Here is a 19840-nt window from a genome sequence, read left to right on the forward strand (position 1 = left end):
AGGAGTCTGAATAAAAACTTGTGCCAATATTTCTTACAAAATTTTACTAGAACTTCAAAATCATCTGAAAATTGTTATGAATTGATAATTAACAAGCAACATTGTTGTCTATTGTTTTACTATAAATTTGATGGTCTGTAGCCAACAGCAACAAATTACTACATCGGATCTCAACATTTATCCAAAATAGTTTTATAAACTACTAAACATTGTTAGAGGACTAAAACATTCCTTTCAACCAATTTATTTTCTACCCGTATTGTCTTATTTTTTTAAGCAAAATCTTGTCTAACATAAAACAGTGGCCACATTAATAACAATGCCATAAGGACATGTCATTCAATAAATATGCTTTTCAGGACTAATGAAAATAATTTGGCAGTTTGTTCTGTAAACCAAAAACTAACAAAACCTCAATATGCACTTCAAGTATGGAAAATAGAAGTTTTACACCTTTGATAGAAAATCACAGAAATTCAGATCTGCTAAGCCTCATATAATTTAGTAATTATTATGCAATGATATCTCTACAGGGACCAATTTACATTTTGCCTCTAAATAAGCTTGACCATGGAATTGGATACTAGACCTGATAACACCATTTTAAACAGAAGAGATCTCAATAATGGGTTTTGTCTGAGATTTGATGCCAGATGGAAATTGCATGAAATACAGATAAGCTTAACATATCGTTACTGCCAACGTGGAGGTCCCACTGTGATTCTAAGCACTAGGCTGGCATTCTGCTCTTACAGCCAACATGGCCAACCTTTTATTTAACTATCTTTATCCCTCAGTTACAACGTCCTTAATTCTCAAACTTTTCTGTAATGAGAGTTTTATTATGAGTTTTAACTGCAAAACCCCCCAAAACTTTTCTTTTTAATTTCTATCAGAAATAAAGGTTATTGAGTCAGAAAAGAAAATCTGCTGCGAAGTAAATTTCAGCCAGAATGTGTGTCATTTTGTGGCTTTAGTAATATTAAATCTGTACAAAAGTTGTAGGCCAAAATGATATAGCTAAACTGGCATTAACCAATTACTACACGCAAGCCTATATGTTGCTGACAGGGACCTTGATACATTAGGGCATTTTATTTATGTCCTAAATCCAAAAGCTGTAGGTTAATGTCTGTTGTTGATAGGGGGATCTGTATTTGCAAATTTCATAACTCTAAATGAGGCTTCCATGGACAAACTTGGCATTAACTAGTCCACATAGCGTGTCTCAGAGCACCCTGGCTTTCTGGATTTATAACAGGACACCCTGATTTTTGTGTACAGGACACCTGGTAACTCTTGGAGTGAATTGGCAAAGAATAGACGATAAGTTGTGTCAGTAAAAGAGGGATGAAGCAAAGGACATAAAAAGTAGGTAGGGATGCAGTCCAGGGTCAGAAACAGGTACCAATCCAAAAATGAGACAAAACAGATCAAGCTGTGTCAAGTAGCACAGTATACAACAGTATACAGAATACCAGAGTAGAAAAGAACTTATAATTGTCAGGGAGTAAGTGAGCAAGGAAGGTTTAAATAGGGAGTCAAGGACCCTGATCAAAGTACCTGTCACGATTCCGATGTGCAGAACATTCTGTTTCGTTCTGCTATGCTCTCCTGCAGAGCCGGTATATGTTGCTTATGGTGCAGAGCATTTTGCAGGATGAATGCTCTGCTGGTTGTTTCACAAGCACTGTGTTTCACGCTGGTTCTGGGAGGTGCTCTTGCAGATGCTTTTTGTTCCTGCTGATTCCTCTGCTTCATTAGGGAGCCTGTTAGCTCAGGACGCCGCCAGTCATAATTCCTGTTTACAGTTGTGCTGTTGGCTCCTGTGGTGCGCAGTGTTCAGATCTTGATATCTCAACTCCGGACTGCTGTTTACCCATCTCTGCCTGTCCTCCCCTGTTTCTGTTGGGACTTCCCGGCTGCTGACCTCGGACTTCCTCCTGACCATGTCCCTGCCTGTTTACTGTATTTTGTGCATACTCTCCTGGAACCCTGACCTTCGGCTTGTATCTTGACCTCGTCTCTATCGGCCCCCCATGTACTGTTGTGCCCTTCTGGTTTATGATCTCGGTCTGTCTCACTACTATACATTTACTGCATGCAAGTAGTGTCTAGCGCCATGTTGTGATCACTATCATCACAGTACCTGCCTTTGATTGGTTTGCTGACTGGCCCCTAATTTCAACTGCCCAGCAAAAACAATAAGTAGCATACACATTTATTCAGCTAAGCTGAACAGTAATGGCACTGCCCAGCATGGTAAAAAAACATGTCTGAATAGGCAGTGGGCACACCACTCAACTGAATATACAAAACTTCCATTGCCAGTACTGTTCTCTACATGGCACAGAGAAAACAGCATGTTAATGAGCTTACATGAGTATGTAACACTTGTATGTAAAAATTAAACTGAAAGCATCATATAGCTGAATCCTGATCTTTCAATTGTGATCTAACTTAAAGTGAATTGTATCCTCACCAATTGTACACTTACTTTACATTTACGGGATATCGTCAATGTTTTAGCATACTTCGTAGTAAGTAACAACACCATCTACTAAAATCCTTAAGTTCCTGATTAAAAAACCTTGTCATGTTGACCTCTAAAAATTAATGTTATTCATACCGTTACTGATGCAATCTTCTGCTCCATGACTGACAAATTGTTGTTTTATTTAATATGCAAATGAGTTTTAAGTGCTCTGGGCATGAGCAGAACACTTACCAAACCTGTCTCCCTGCTTAACTCCATCTTCTTCTGCTTGACTGACAGTTCACTAACTGCTTAGTCAAGCTAGTGAGTTGTCACTCAAGCAAAGGAATATGAGCCTGGGTGCGGAAATGCTTTGATCATGCCCAGAGCACTTAAATCTCATTTGCATATAAATTAGAACAGCAATTTTTGATTAAAACATTAGAACAGCAATGAAGAGCCAGGTCACATGTACAATGGCTGCCCAATGTAATCCTGGAAATCCCCTTTAGGGGTACTTTGCACACTACGACATCGCAAGCCGATGCTTGCGATGCCGAGCACAATAGTCCCCGTCGCAGCTGCGATCTCTTGTGATAGCTGCCGTAGCGAAAATTATCGCTACGGCAGCTTCACATGGACTTACCTGCCCTGCGACGTCGCTCTGGCCGGCGACCCGCCTCCTTCCTAAGGGGGTGTGTCGTGCAGCGTCACAGCGACGTCACACGGCAGGCGGCCAATAGAAGCGGAGATGAGCGGGACGTAAACATCCCGCCCACCTCCTTCCTTCCGCATAGCCGGCGTGAGACGCAGGACGCAGGTAGGAGATGTTCCTCGCTCCTGCGGCTTCACACACAGCGATGTGTGCTGCCGCAGGAACGAGGAACAATATTGTAACATCGGTCCTTCCGAAATTATGGAAATGACCGACGCTACACCGATGATACGATTTCGACGCTTTTGAGCTCGTTAATCTTATCAAAAATGATTTACACACTCCGATATCGACAGCGACACCGGATGTGTGTCACTTTCGATTTGACCCCACCGACATCGCACCTGCGATGTCGTAGTGTGCAAAGTACCCCTTAGTATACAGTATTATACAATCCCTAATTTATTTTGAAATGTAGTTTTAAGGTGACATCATAATGTTTTGTCTTTATTAATATTAGAGAATGGCATTTCAGCTCACCTGATAAAGTGTACGGTGTAGGGCAGCTCCATGGACAATTCAAAAGTAGAAATAGTACCAGTACAAATTAGTAAAAAAAAATTGAATTTATTTAGTACAAAATTGCACAAAAGGAAGAATGAATGAAAAAAAAATATATAACCAGTGCAACACAGGTACAGGTAACGTGTTTCTGGCCCAACAGGGCACTAAGGGCGGCGTCACACGCTACGATATATCGGGCAATATGTCATCGGGGTCACGGATTCCGTGACACATATCCATCATCGTTAGAGATGTCGTAGCGTGTGACAGCTACAAACGACTGTGATTGAGCAAAAATACTCACCTTATCGTTACTCGTTGCACGTCGTTCATTTTCATAAAGTCGTTCCTCCCTTTGCGCGCCGGTTGTTTGTTATTCCCGAGGCAGCACACATCGCTCCATGTGACACCTCGGGAACGACGAACACAGCTTGCCTGCGTCCCGCCGGCAATGCGAAAGGAAGGAGGTGGGTGGGATGTTACGTCCTGCTCATCTTCGCCCCTCCGCTTCTATTGGGAAGCCGCTGTGTGACGTCGCTGTGACATCGAACGTCCCTCCCCCTTTAGGAAGAGGATGTTCGCCGCCCACAGCGACGTCGTTAGGGAGGTAAGTACGTGTGACGGGGGTTTAACGACTTTGTGCGACACGGGCAATGAATTGCCCGTGATGCACAAACGACGGGGGCGGGTGAAATCACTCATGTGATCGCATGAAAAATCGGTGCATGTAACGCCACCCTAAAGGCCGCTTTACACGCTGTGATATCGGCACCGATATTGCTAGCGTGGGTACCCGCCCCCATCGGTTGTGCGACATGGGCAAATTGCTGCCCGTGGTGCACAACATTGCCCAGACCCATCACACTACTTACCTGTCCTGCGATGTTGCTGTGATCGGCAAACCACCTCTTTTCTAAGGGGGCAGTTTGTTCAGCGTCACAGCGACGTCACAGCTGCGTCACTGAACCGCCGCCCAATAGAAGCGGAGGGGCGGAGATGAGCGGGATGAACATCCCACCCACCTCCTTCCTTCTGCATTGTGGGCGGGAGGCATGTAAGGAGAGGTTCCTCATTCCTGCGGTGTCACACGTACCGATGTGTGCTGCCGCAGGAATGAGGAACAACATCGTTACTGTTGCAGCAACGATATTTGATTATGGACCCCCATGTCACCGATGAGCGATTTTGCACATTTTTGCAACGATGCAAAATCGCTCAAAGGTGTCACACGCAACGGCATCGCTAAAGCGACCGGATGCGCGTCACAAATTCCGTGACCCCAACGAGATCGCTTGAGTTATGTCGCAGCGTGTAAAGCAGCCTTTAGTCTTGAGACTAAGACCCACATTGGGCCAGAAATGCGTTACTTGTACCTGTCTTGTAATGGTTAAATATTTTTTATCCGCTTACCTTCTTGCATTTATGCCTAAATAAATTAAAAAATATTTTACGGATTTGTGCTGGTACTATTTCTACTTTTGAATCTATTAATATTAATAACCAGTAATGATTCTAATAGTTACACTTAAATTATATAATTTTAGAATGAAAGTTGTAGTTAACACTATACGAGCAGCAGTGGACTGAATAGGAAAGCATGACTGGGATGGGGTTTGTATTGGAAATCCTGACAATAGTGTATTACTTATGCAGACTTCTTAAGGACAACACAGTTTTTCGGTGGTTTTATGATCATGAACCATGCAGAACAGCATCCACACTAGGCTATTTTGTTTCAAAATAATGATTTTACAGAAAGCCATTTGACTGTATTTATTAGCTTTGTTCCTGCCTGCTCTGCTGGCTAGGCACTAAACCTTATGGATTTTATGGCACCTACTTCACATGCTGTACAATTTGAAACCTAATTTGCGCTGTTATATAATTACCGATCCTGGCAGGCCCGGCAATCCTCTTGGACCGACATCCCCCTACAAATCAAAACAATAAGAAAACAACTGGAATAATCCTTGTAAAAAAAAAAAAAACATTTACCAAGTCACTGCGAGCTTAGAATAAAAAACATCAAACTAATGTATTTGGAGCAGGGATGATAAGAGCTGTAATTTCTATAATGAGGATGGGTTGACTGTACAAAACAAGAATAAACGACACATTAAACACTAATCAAGTTCCTGCATTGGACAAATTAGAATTCATCATAAATATGCATTTGTTATGAAACAGCAGTAAATGTAATAAGGACGAGGCTGATAAGATCATTATTCTTCCCGGCAGAATTCTCCATTGTATTTACTTATCTTGTATTGCTTTAAATACACACGTTACTGACGGACACACAGCACCAATGATAAATTATACATAAGGCTGGTGATTCAAGTTAAAACACAGTGTGAAGGGTTTTGTGTGAACGGCACGTGACAAATCGAAGCAGCAAAAAGTAATTTGTGGCCTTCGACAAGCAGTTTATTTTTTCATGTAAAGTACATTATTCTGCTGACACATCCATACACCTCGGTTTGGAGCAGTACAGATGACAACATGTTTGGGAAACAATTTATCAAAAGTAGCTTACTGTAGTTATTTTAAAATGCAAATGAGGCTCCTGAATCAAACGCTTTGGGATGGAAACCAGACATATCTCATCGCACAAACACAAGATCATTTGTCAAGTTTCATCTGCTTTATTGCAGAAAATCATGTTATTGCAGAAAAAATAGACCCAAAGTACAAGTCTAAATGCGTTCGACCTATTTCCCATGATATTTATGTTATTCTCATGATATAACAGTAAAGCAAAACTAATTATCCTCAGGGCATAATCATTTTAATCATAATAGGCAATTCATTATTGTTACATACAAATAAAATGATATGCTATAAATACATATAAATTTATATAAATAAATAAAATACATAAATACATAACATGCTATATACAAATAATTACACATTGTCGCCCCATCTTGTAAGCTTGCAAGCTACTTTGAGCTGGATTTTGACTTCCCAGACCATGTCAGGTGCTCGGATTTAGTAAAATGAAAGTAGATTCCTAAATCTATCTCAAGTGACTTTTGTCTGTTTTGACTTCTGGACTTTGGTACTCCTGCGTCTGTACATATATACTTTAATGCCCCCCTTGCCCTTCTTGTTACTGATGCCCTGGTAAAAGGGTTTTACTGTCAGGGAGGGATAACTGGTTATATGGAAGCGCTAATTTTGGAGCGTACTCCGATGTTAGGCAGGGCCGTACCTGTATTGGGGAGATAAGGTATGCACACCAGTGACTATGTAAGGGGAATACATGGAATAGCAGAAACTGCTGTGTGAATACGGACTTGAAAAATCCAATAGCTATATGTAAGGGTGAAAATGTGAAAAATGGAATCTGCATTACTGCCATGAACATATGAATCAAGAGAAATGTAGCTACTGAATTGATCAATGCAATAGAGCCCCAACACTACGCCAAAGTATTCCATGTATTCCCCTTACATAGTCACTGGTGTGCATACCTTATCTCCCCATAGTGATGTTTTTTTAGGTTTTTTGCACCCAGTTCAGACTTAGAATGGTGTTCCAAACGTTATTCGTTATTGTTAGTAGTTTTTCGTTTGTGAACCCTCCCCACCACACCTATTGCCAATCCATATCATACGCATAAATAGCCTGGGTCTCAGCTTCCCATACACGGTAAGTTTTTTAACTGCATGAGAGGACACACACAAGCTAGGGACCCCAATGTAGAGAAATACTTTGGCGTAGTGTTGGGGCTCTATTGCATTGATCAATTCAGTAGCTAAATTTCTCTTGATTCATATGTTCATGGCAGTAATGCAGATTCCATTTTTCACATTTTCACCCTGACATATAGCTATTGGATTTTTCAAGTCAGTATTCACACAGCAGTTTCTGCTATTCCATGTATTCCCCTTACATAGTCACTGGTGTTGCATACCTTATCTCCCCATAGTGATGTTTTTTTAGGTTTTTTGCACCCAGTTCAGACTTAGAATGGTGTTCCAAACGTTATTCGTTATTGTTAGTAGTTTTTCGTTTGTGAACCCTCCCCACCACACCTATTGCCAATTCATATAATACGCATAAATAGCCTGGGTCTCAGCTTCCCATACACGGTAAGTTTTTTAACTGCATGAGAGGACACACACAAGCTAGGGACCCCAACGTAGAGAAATACTTTGGCGTAGTGTTGGGGCTCTATTGCATTGATCAATTCAGTAGCTAAATTTCTCTTGATTCATATGTTCATGGCAGTAATGCAGATTCCATTTTTCACATTTTCACCCTTCCATATAGCTATTGGATTTTTCAAGTCAGTATTCACACAGCAGTTTCTGCTATTCCATGTATTCCCCTTACATAGTCACTGGTGTGCATACCTTATCTCCCCATAGTGATGTTTTTTTAGGTTTTTTGCACCCAGTTCAGACTTAGAATGGTGTTCCAAACGTTATTCGTTATTGTTAGTAGTTTTTCGTTTGTGAACCCTCCCCAACCACACCTATTGCCAATTCATATAATATGCATAAATAGCCTGGGTCTCAGCTTCCCATACACGGTAAGTTTTTTAACTGCATGAGAGGACACACACAAGCTAGGGACCCCAACGTAGAGAAATACTTTGGCGTAGTGTTGGGGCTCTATTGCATTGATCAATTCAGTAGCTAAATTTCTCTTGATTCATATGTTCATGGCAGTAATGCAGATTCCATTTTTCACATTTTCACTCTTCATATAGCTATTGGATTTTTCAAGTCAGTATTCACACAGCAGTTTCTGCTATTCCATGTATTCCCCTTACATAGTCACTGGTGTGCATACCTTATCTCCCCATAGTGATGTTTTTTTAGGTTTTTTGCACCCAGTTCAGACTTAGAATGGTGTTCCAAACGTTATTCGTTATTGTACCTGTATTGGGTTCTGTTCGGCCGTCTATAGACCTTATTGTCTTATTGTTATTAAAATTGACTCTTTATATTTCTGTACCTATGGTCACACATTTGTACATTTTTATCTGTTTACTGTCAGGCTTGTTCTTGATATTTTAATGATCTTTAATAAAATTTGTATATTTTTATGGGACTGTTTAATGTCACTGTTTTACCTTCTCCAGTGTTTTTCTCCTATTGCAAAAATTGGTGTAGGAAGAGTTACATTTAAGTGGCAGATCACTGCAAAAAAGTCCTTATTATTGGACAGATAAGAGTTAAGGAATACGGAGGAGAAAAGTGAGCTGTGCTATAAGGGCACTGATACAAGATGCTGGACCATTTTGTTTAGGTACTACTCTGTATGACGCACATATTTCTTTTAGAGTTGTAGTAGTGCTCAGAAGGAAGGGTAGGCACCTGCTTAGTGTGTTACTTCTTGCCTTCCTGAGGGGGTACCTTTTTTAGAAAAACCCCTGATATTGCTAAAATTCTTCCAGCCTCAGGCATTTTGTTACATTGATGGCTGGGGCACAAGCACAAAGTTTAGCAGTGTCAGTGAGTCGCTAAAACCGCTCACCGCCTGCACCCCGACCATCAATCCCTCACTGCCTGCACTCAACTGTATTTGTGCCTGTTAGATGTAAATACAATTGATGGTAGCCAGCCAGGGGTAAGGGCTTCACTTCTTTGCTCACCAAGGCATGCTACAGGAAATTGCTGTGTGTGTGGTATAATGCCATTACCATGAACACCTTTGCCTCCTTAAGCTACTCTTTCTTTAGGATAAGGACACCAGATGGGATGCTAGAACCAAAATGCATTTGGTACAAAAGATAGCAGGCTTCACACTTTGTCTTAACTTCTGTACAGCACAAAGCCACACGCTTAGCGGCCACCACACATAGGCTTAGACTTAGATTAGTCCTCTTTCTATGGCACCAGCTAGGCAAATTGCTTCTCTTTCAGGGTCCCCTTTTTCTTCCCAGCTACCATTGGCCTCACTTCTTGACTAGGACTACTTGCCTATAAGTTGCACCCACGTGATCCAGTATTAGCCTCTGTCGCCATTAACGTTTCTCTTAGTTCATGCTTCCTAGTACTTCACAACAGCTCATTACCTCTGCCTGCTCCCAACAGGCATACTTCCCACTCTGCACACTATACAATACTCCTCTTTAACCAGTAAATACAGTTCACTATATAGACTCAAACCCCGCTCCCCTCCCTGACTCTGGCTTGGTTAAATCCCTCACAAACCCAGTGGAACCTAATTCTATTTAGGGGAATCAGTCACCTTGTTTGGCCAGTTTCTACACTACAACTCTCATCAACTTGACCCTATATCATGTAATCTTTACAGTAACATCATTATAACTTACACCTTATGCAATACCACACAGTAAACATTTTACACACTAATATTAAGATCATTGGTATGTTCAAGGGGTCGCATGACTGCAGGTCCTCACCCCTAAAGTTCCACTTGGAAAATGATCAGAGAAGCTGTAATTATATCACTGATCAGCTGGGAACTTCCACTTGCACCCTGTTAGAGATGGTTCATGCAGAGAACATCAGGTGGCGCTATGACATTTCTGTAATGCATAGTCTAGTACCCATTGTTATACAACATAGAGGAGACTAAAGCTGGTGTCACACACAGCGACAACGACGTCGCTGCTACGTCACCATTTTCTGTGACGTTGCAGCGACGTCCCGTCGCTGTCGCTGTGTGTGACATTCAGCAACGACCTGGCCCCTGCTGTGAGGTCGCCGGTCGTTGCTGAATGTCCAGCTTCATTTTTTCGTCGTCACTCTCCCGCTGTGACACACACATCGCTGTGTGTGACAGCGAGAGAGCGACGAAATGAAGCGAGCAGGAGCCGGCACTGGCAGCTGCGGTAAGCTGTAACCAGCGTAAACATCGGGTAACCAAGGGAAGACCTTTCCCTGGTTACCCGATGTTTACGCTGGTTACCAGCCTCCGCCGCTCTTGCTGCCAGTGCCGGCTCCTGCACTGTGACATGTGGCTGCAGTATGCATCGGGTAATTAACCCGATGTATACTATAGCAAGGAGAGCAAGGAGCCAGCGCTAAGCAGTGCGCGCGGCTCCCTGCTCTCTGAACTGTGACATGTAGCTGCAGCACACATCGGGTTAATTAACCCGATGTGTGCTGCAGGAGAGCAAGGAGCCAGCGCTAAGCGCGGCTCCCTGCTCTCTGCACATGTAGCACAGCGACGTTATGATCGCTGCTTCTGCTGTGTTTGACAGCTAAGCAGCGATCATAACAGCGACTTACAAGGTCGCTGTTACGTCACCGAAAATGGTGACGTAACAGCGACGTCGTTGTCGCTGTCGTTTAGTGTGAACCCAGCTTAACAGCGGCCATGGTGTAGAGAAAGCCCAGATTAAGTGATTATTAACTTTTTTGTTTTTGTTATCTGATATAAAAAAGCAACAAAAAAGAGGAATAAATATCATTACTTACAGCAAAGATGGAACTGCAGCTGTACATTACCCTGGCCAAAAACTACCACTCCAGCAGGATAGAGCTAAGCCCTCACTAGGTGGAGACATCACAGGTGCAGGAGGAGCAAATCACAAACACACTTCCAAACATGGAGGGGGCGATTGCTGGATGGTAAAACTGCACACTGATAGCTTGCATAGAGCGCTGTTAACACATGCAGATGCACAGTGACAAGCCCGCAGCCTATTAGTCAACACCCATACTATTAGATCAGGCTCAACTGCACATCATACAGGGACAGGAACTCTAATACGCAAGGCCTAACAAAAAGGGGGAGTAGTATTTTTTGGCCTAGGTAATATACAGCTGCAGTTCCAACTTTGCTGTAAGTAATGATGTTATATTATCTGGCCACCAAGTGGGGGACTGTCAGGTTTCCAGGTTTTCCAGTTCTCTTTTGAATGAGCTTGCCCTCGGTTAACATGGCGTTTACTGTTCTGTTGCCCTACTTCCTGTCCAGCTGCTTAAAAGGCCGCCTCTAAGCCTAGTCCAGTGCCTGAGTATACTGCTTGCTGTGTGCTCCTGCTTTGCTGCTGCTAATCCTGTTTGCCTTTGGATCCTCCTAAAGACTACCGACCGACCGACACTGGACCTTACCCGGTTTCTCAAGCTGTGCCCGGATTCCGTCTGCCATCTTCGGTCAGCACTCTGCCCGGTTCTCTCTGGTTCGTAACCACTCTGGACATTCATTCCGTATGGACACTCCTGGACTTTTACCGCTTGCCCCTTGTGTCCCGGCTGCTGCGCATTTAGGCCTTCCGGGGTGATTGCCGGACAGTCCCTGTATAGGGGTTCGCTCTGGTGGTCTCCCTGGGGGAGTCCGGTGCGTGGCCCCGGGAATTCCCTTCGCTCCGTTTCGGGAAGGTATTGTGTGTATTTGTACCGCTGTGTTTTCCGTTGTGTATCTACCGTGGTTACATATTATAAAATATCTTGTACCAAGAACTCGTCTCTGATTGTCATTGCCCTACGCTATCGAAATCCTCAGAACATATATAAGTATTACATTATACTCAGGCCATAAGAGGATTTCGCTGGGGCAATGACTGAGACACGAGTAGATCAGCTCTTCTCCATGATTAACTCCCTGCAGCAGGAGATGGAGGCGGTGCAGAATAAACTTAGAGATGTGGAGGCACAGCTGGGCCATGATCACCAGGTACTGGGGCCGGCTATACAGGATTTGCAAGTCAGAGTGGAGGCTCAGGAAGCCGTCCCCACTACGTCCGTATCAACTGCCGGTATGCCTAGGTTACCCCCATTCCGTTTCAATGGTGATCGTAGTCAGTTCCGTGGATTTGTTAACCAATGTATACTGTTTTTCGATGTACATTCTGATTATTACCGTTCTGATCGGTCAAAGGTGTTATGTATCATCATGTTATTAACCTCACGAGCACTGGCTTGGGCTAATCCCATGATAGAGAATCGGGACATCCGTTTGAATCACCTGGATGACTTTCTGAATGCAATGGCGCAAATGTTTGATGATCCGAATCGCCGTGCTACCGCTGAAGCGGCTCTCCTTTCCTTACGTCAGGGAAAGCGTTCTGTCGTTGAATACGCCACTGAGTTCAAGAGGTTAGTGGTAGACACCGATTGGGGAAACAATGCTTTATTGTCTGTTTTCAGAAAAGGTTTGTCCGGTACCATCAAGGACGAGTTAGCCCGTTCCGAATCTCCAGGGGATTTTGAACTGTTTCTCCAGCACTGTGTGCGCATTGATACCCGTTTGACGGAACGTAGACAGGAAAAATGGGCGGCTGTAAACCGTGTAAACAATATTGCGTTTCCTTCCAGAGAACCCGCTCTCAGGACGCCACGGGAGGCCGAGGACGTACCTATGCAAGTGGACTCTCTGCAAAAACGAGAGACCAATGAACGTCGTGAACACCGGCTCCGTGAGCGTTTGTGTTTCTATTGCGGTCAATCGGACCATTTCTTGATCGACTGCCCGAAACGTCCAAATCGCCCAAATAAGGTATTGGCAGCCATGGCGGAGTGTGACAACACGGACGCAGAGTCCGATATCTCTGAGGCAAGTGGACACTTGGATGCGGTGTTTCCCTTGACGGTAATGTCTACCTCACCGAAGGACTCAGAGGGGAAATATACCCATTGCTCACTCCCCATTCAGATCCGTTGGGAGGGACAGCTAATTCCTACCTCTGCAATGATAGACTCTGGGGCAGGGGGAAATTTCATGGACTCTTCCTTTGCCAGGAAACACGGTATCCGGACCCAGCAAAGATCCTCACCGGTTACCATGGAGACGGTAGACGGATCTCCGTTAATCTCCGGACCAGTGGATCGGGAAACCGTACCGCTCGAACGCGTGATGAAGCCAGGTCAGCAGGGGACCCTTGTTTTCATGATAATTTCTTCTCCTCATTTTCCGATTATTTTAGGTATTCCGTGGCTACGGTCTACAAATCCCGTCATCGATTGGGAGACTAAAGAAATATCCTTCCCACCACAGAGTGGTCCGACCATTTGTCCAACTGTTCCGGTTCCAGTAACATCAAATACGGAGGGCACTGTACAGGTACCTGTTTTACCCCCGGTTTACCGTGACTTCGCTGACATATGCGACAAAAGAAAAGCCGATCAGCTTCCCCCGCATAGACCGTATGATTGCCCCATAGACTTACTCCCAGGGGCGGAGATTCCGTTTGGTCATGTCTACCCGTTGGCGGCACCTGAGCTAGAAGCACTAAAAGAGTATATTGATGAAAGCCTAGCCAAGGGATTCATTCGTCCGTCTACCTCACCCGCAGGGGCACCCATCTTTTTCGTGAAAAAGAAGGAGGGGACTCTGAGACCCTGTATTGACTACCGGGAACTGAATAAGATAACCATCCGGAACCGGTATCCGTTACCGTTGATTCCTGAGCTATTGGAGAGGGTCCAACAGGCAAAAATATTCACCAAATTAGACCTCCGTGGGGCATATAATCTGCTTCGTATACGTCCCGGAGACGAGTGGAAGACCGCGTTCCGATGTCGGTACGGACATTTTGAGTACCTAGTGATGCCTTTTGGACTTTGTAACGCTCCCGCGGCATTTCAACATCTAGTTAACGATATTTTTAGGGATATCATGGACCAATTCATGGTGATCTATCTGGACGATATCCTAATCTTTTCTGATTCTTTACAGGAACACCAGGAGCACGTTAAGACCGTACTTACCCGGGTGAGGGAAAACCACCTGTACATTAAACTGGAGAAATGCGAGTTCCACTGCTCACAAATACAATTCTTAGGTTATGTCATCTCTCCTCAGGGACTGAACATGGAATCTAGCAAGATACAAGCCATTCTCGACTGGCCGGAACCGGGAAACATCAAAGAGGTACAACGCTTTGTCGGTTTTGCCAACTTTTACCGACGTTTTATCCGTAACTTTTCAGAGATTGTTCGTCCCATCACTCTGTTAACCAAAAAAGGACAGAAGTTTGTGTGGTCCGCCCAGGCCCAGGAAGCATTTCATCGTCTCAAGGTATGTTTTACCTCAGCGCCAATATTAGTACATCCGAATCCAGCACTTCCCTTTATCGTGGAGGTTGACGCTTCCGACTATGCATTAGGGGCCATTCCTTCTCAAAGGACTGGGGACAAGAGTCTCTTGCATCCGTGTGCCTTCTTTTCCCGCTGCTTGTCCCCTGCAGAAAGGAACTATGACGTTGCGGACAAGGAATTATTGGCGATTATTTCCGCTTTCAAGGAATGGAGACACCACTTACAGGGAGCCGCGCAGCAAGTGATAGTACTCACAGATCATCGTAATCTGGAATTTCTTAAGTCTGCCAGGTGCCTGTCTCCACGGCAAGCCCGTTGGAGCCTATTTCTTAACCAATTCAATTTTATCGTTACCTACCGTCCAGGTTCACGTAATGGGAAAGCCGATGCCTTGTCCCGAATCCACGCCGTGGACTCCGTGCCTGGAACCCCGTCTCAGACCGTGTTATCGGATGCCAATTTCGTTGGAGTAATCCAGGACCAGGACTTGTGGAAGGACATCAAGCTGGCCTATGATGGTGACGTATTTCTTGCTGCCCCCCCGAATGATGTAACTCTTGTTCTTCGGAATGGTGTGTGGTTGAGAGAGCGACGCATTTATGTCCCGGAGGCCGTAAGACTTCGGGTTCTCAAATTGGTCCATGACTCCGTGTTGGCTGGTCATAGGGGGGTACTGAAGACGCAGGAATTTCTGAGCCGTTTTTTCTGGTGGCCTACCTGTTTAAAGGATGTGAAGGACTATGTTCACTCATGTGTGGTTTGTGCCCGGTGCAAGGTCCCTCGTGTGGCTCCTACGGGACTCCTCCAACCGTTACCCGTGCCATCTCGCCCTTGGGGGTCTATCTCCATGGATTTTATTGTGGAGTTGCCAGTCTCAGGCGGGCACAATACCATTTTAGTGGTGGTGGATCGATTGACTAAAGCTGCTCACTTCATTCCGTGTACCGGTCTTCCCTCAGCCGCAGAGACAGTGGATCTGGTTATCCAGAACGTATTCCGATTGCATGGGGTACCAGACGAGATCATCTCTGACCGGGGCGTGCAGTTCACGTCTAGATTCTGGAAGGGGTTTTGTACGGCACTGTTTGTCTTCTGCATACCATCCTCAGACAAATGGGCAAACCGAACGGACAAATCAAACCCTGGAACAATACCTTCGATGTTATGTCAGCCATCTCCAAGACGATTGGTTGAAGATGCTTCCGTTGGCGGAGTTCTCATACAACAACACTCAGAGCAGCTCCACTAAGGTAACGCCCTTTTTCGCTAACCTGGGTTACCATCCGACTGTTTTGCCTAGGTCACCGGTTGCGGTTTCGGTGCCAGCGGTGGAGGACAGATTGACAGAACTACGACAAAATCTGGAGGTTCTAAAGGACACTGTGGCTACGGCCCAGGAGCGTTACAAGAGGTCGGCAGACACTCACCGGAAACCGGCACCCATGTACAAGGTAGGGGACTCTGTATGGTTATCTACCAAAAACCTGAGATTGGGTGTTTCTTCGCAGAAGCTGGGTCAAAAATTCATCGGTCCGTTTAAGATCACCGGGATCGTGAGCCCTGTGGCCTGTCGGCTACGGTTACCGCACCATCTAAAGGTACACCCGGTTTTTCATGTGTCTCTCCTCAAACCCGTTTCCCCTAATACGTTTCATGGTCGTGTTGTGCCTCCTCCTCCGCCTGTGATGGTCGACGGCGAGGAGCAGTTCGTGGTTGAGGACATTATTGACTCCCGGCTCCATCGTCGTCGGCTTCAGTATCTGGTACGTTGGCAGGGGTACGCCCCCGAGGACGATTCCTGGGAACCGGTGGGTAACATTCGGGCACCCCGGAAGATTGCTCAGTTTCATCGACGTTTCCCGGACAAGCCAGGCCCTGATCCGTCCTGAGGCCGTCTCTGGGGGGGGAGTAATGTCAGGTTTCCAGGTTTTCCAGTTCTCTTTTGAATGAGCTTGCCCTCGGTTAACATGGAGTTTACTGTTCTGTTGCCCTACTTCCTGTCCAGCTGCTTAAAAGGCCGCCTCTAAGCCTAGTCCAGTGCCTGAGTATACTGCTTGCTGTGTGCTCCTGCTTTGCTGCTGCTAATCCTGTTTGCCTTTGGATCCTCCTAAAGACTACCGACCGACCGACACTGGACCTTACCCGGTTTCTCAAGCTGTGCCCGGATTCCGTCTGCCATCTTCGGTCAGCACACTGCCCGGTTCTCTCTGGTTCGTAACCACTCTGGACATTCATTCCGTACGGACACTCCTGGACTTTTACCGCTTGCCCCTTGTGTCCCGGCTGCTGCGCATTTAGGCCTTCCGGGGTGATTGCCGGACAGTCCCTGTATAGGGGTTCGCTCTGGTGGTCTCCCTGGGGGAGTCCGGTGCGTGGCCCCGGGAATTCCCTTCGCTCCGTTTCGGGAAGGTATTGTGTGTATTTGTACCGCTGTGTTTTCCGTTGTGTATCTACCGTGGTTACATATTATAAAATATCTTGTACCAAGAACTCGTCTCTGATTGTCATTGCCCTACGCTATCGAAATCCTCAGAACATATATAAGTATTACAGGGACTTTTGAAGAGATGCTGTGGAGGATATCACAAGAGGGGTTGAAGAAAATTACAAATGGGACTGTGGGCACATTACATAAAGGACAGTGGTGATTTTACATAAGGGATTGTGGCGACATCATACTATATAATAGCTGTAGGAGCGTTATACTGGGGGTTGTAGAGAAATCATACTTTATAGGGGCTGGGGTAACCATACCATATATGGTACCATTCCTTGACTGGAGACTGCCCTTCCCGTGGTTGTTTATTCCCGGTGAAAGACCTGGCTAGTTTCCTGCCAGCGTTGAGAAACATGTGATGGTGTCTCCGCAGGCTATCTTGTTTTGAATATTTCCCAGGGGGCATTGCTCTAGAATCACTGCGTTGAGAAACACGTGATGGTGTCTCCGCGGTGTTGGATGTTGATCTCCCTAAGGTCAACCATCCTTGCTTGTGTAGTCTTCTACTAGGCATTGCTGCCACTAGCCAGTTTCCTACTCCACACTGATAAGGGGCAAATACCCCGAAACAGCTGACTGTGGATGCATAACATGTTTGGCATAGGTGGTCTCCTTGACTGGAGACTGCCCTTCCCGTGGTTGTTCCTTCCCGGTGAAAGACTTGGCTAGTTTTCTGCCAGCATTGAGAAACATGTGATGGTGTCTTCGCAGGCTTTCTTGTTTTGCATACCATATATGGGACTTTGGTGGACATTATATTGGGGGGTTCTGGTGCCCATACTGTATAGGAGGGTTTGGAGGAAATTATACTGGTAGCAGAAGTAACTATATTAATTAATATTAATAAGGCACTATAAAGGACATTAAACTGGGGGTTGTGGTGCACACACTGTATAGGGGGTGATGGGGGTCATTATACTGGAGGCTGTGGTGCCCATACTGTGTAGGGCACTGTGGGGCTGCATGTTACTGTGGGCTGTGCTGACCATAATGGATAGGGATATGTGGTGGAACTCACACTGTGGGATGCTTTTTGGCACATTACACTGTATACAGTTAGGTCCAGAAATATTTGGACAGTGACACAAGTTTTGTTATTTTAGCTATTTAGAAAAACATGTTCAGAAATACAATTATATATATAATATGGGCTGAAAGTGCATACTCCCAGCTGCAATATGAGAGTTTTCACATCCAAATCGGAGAAAGGCTTTAGGAATCATAGCTCTGTAATGCATAGCCTCCTCTTTTTCAAGGGACCAAAAGTAATTGGACAAGGGACTCTAAGGGCTGCAATTAACTCTGAAGGCATCTCCCTCGTTAACCTGTAATCAATGAAGTAGTTAAAAGGTCTGGGGTTGATTACAGGTGTGTGGTTTTGCATTTGGAAGCTGTTGCTGTGACCAGACAACATGCGGTCTAAGGAACTCTCAATTGAGGTGAAGCAGAACATCCTGAGGCTGAAAAAAAGAAAAAATCCATCAGAGAGATAGCAGACATGCTTGGAGTAGCAAAATCAACAGTCGGGTACATTCTGAGAAAAAAAGGAATTGACTGGTGAGCTTGGGAACTCAAAAAGGCCTGGGCGTCCACGGATGACAACAGTGGTGGATGATCGCCGCATACTTTCTTTGGTGAAGAAGAACCCATTCACAACATCAACTGAAGTCCAGAACACTCTCAGTGAAGTAGGTGTATCTGTCTCTAAGTCAACAGTAAAGAGAAGACTCCATGAAAGTAAATACAAAGGGTTCACATCTAGATGCAAACCATTCATCAATTCCAAAAATAGACAGGCCAGAGTTAAATTTGCTGAAAAACACCTCATGAAGCCAGCTCAGTTCTGGAAAAGTATTCTATGGACAGATGAGACAAAGATCAACCTGTACCAGAATGATGGGAAGAAAAAAGTTTGGAGAAGAAAGGGAACGGCACATGATCCAAGGCACACCACATCCTCTGTAAAACATGGTGAAGGCAACGTGATGGCATGGGCATGCATGGCTTTCAATGGCACTGGGTCACTTGTGTTTATTGATGACATAACAGCAGACAAGAGTAGCCGGATGAATTCTGAAGTGTACCGGGATATACTTTCAGCCCAGATTCAGCCAAATGCCGCAAAGTTGATCGGCCGGCGCTTCATAGTACAGATGGACAATGACCCCAAGCATACAGCCAAAGCTACCCAGGAGTTCATGAGTGCAAAAAAGTGGAACATTCTGCAATGGCCAAGTCAATCACCAGATCTTAACCCAATTGAGCATGCATTTCACTTGCTCAAATACAGACTTAAGACGGAAAGACCCACAAACAAGCAAGACCTGAAGGCTGCGGCTGTAAAGGCCTGGCAAAGCATTAAGAAGGAGGAAACCCAGCGTTTGGTGATGTCCATGGGTTCCAGACTTAAGGCAGTGATTGCCTCCAAAGGATTCGCAACAAAATATTGAAAATAAAAATTTTTTTTTTTGGTTTGGTTTATTTGTCCAATTACTTTTGACCTCCTAAAATGTGGAGTGTTTGTAAAGAAATGTGTACAATTCCTACAATTTCTATCAGATATTTTCGTTCAAACCTTCAAATTAAACGTTACAATCTGCACTTGAATTCTGTTGTAGAGGTTTCATTTCAAATCCAATGTGGTGGCATGCAGAGCCCAACTCGCGAAAATTGTGTCACTG

The 19840-nt window shown here is 44.8% G+C and overlaps 1 protein-coding gene across 2 annotated transcripts in view; it reads right to left on the minus strand.

The window, feature by feature from the left end:
* COL19A1 (collagen type XIX alpha 1 chain) overlaps positions 1-19840 on the minus strand; it is a 1307565-nt gene that overhangs the window by 444227 nt on the left and 843498 nt on the right. For both annotated transcript variants that reach the window (XM_075340245.1, XM_075340246.1), the window contains exon 20: positions 5585-5626. In XM_075340245.1, the coding sequence (XP_075196360.1) occupies positions 5585-5626 (42 nt within the window). The remainder of the gene's footprint in view (positions 1-5584; positions 5627-19840) is intronic.

This window comes from Anomaloglossus baeobatrachus, chromosome 3 (genome assembly GCF_048569485.1).
Source record: "Anomaloglossus baeobatrachus isolate aAnoBae1 chromosome 3, aAnoBae1.hap1, whole genome shotgun sequence".
NCBI classification, from domain to species: domain Eukaryota; kingdom Metazoa; phylum Chordata; class Amphibia; order Anura; family Aromobatidae; genus Anomaloglossus; species Anomaloglossus baeobatrachus.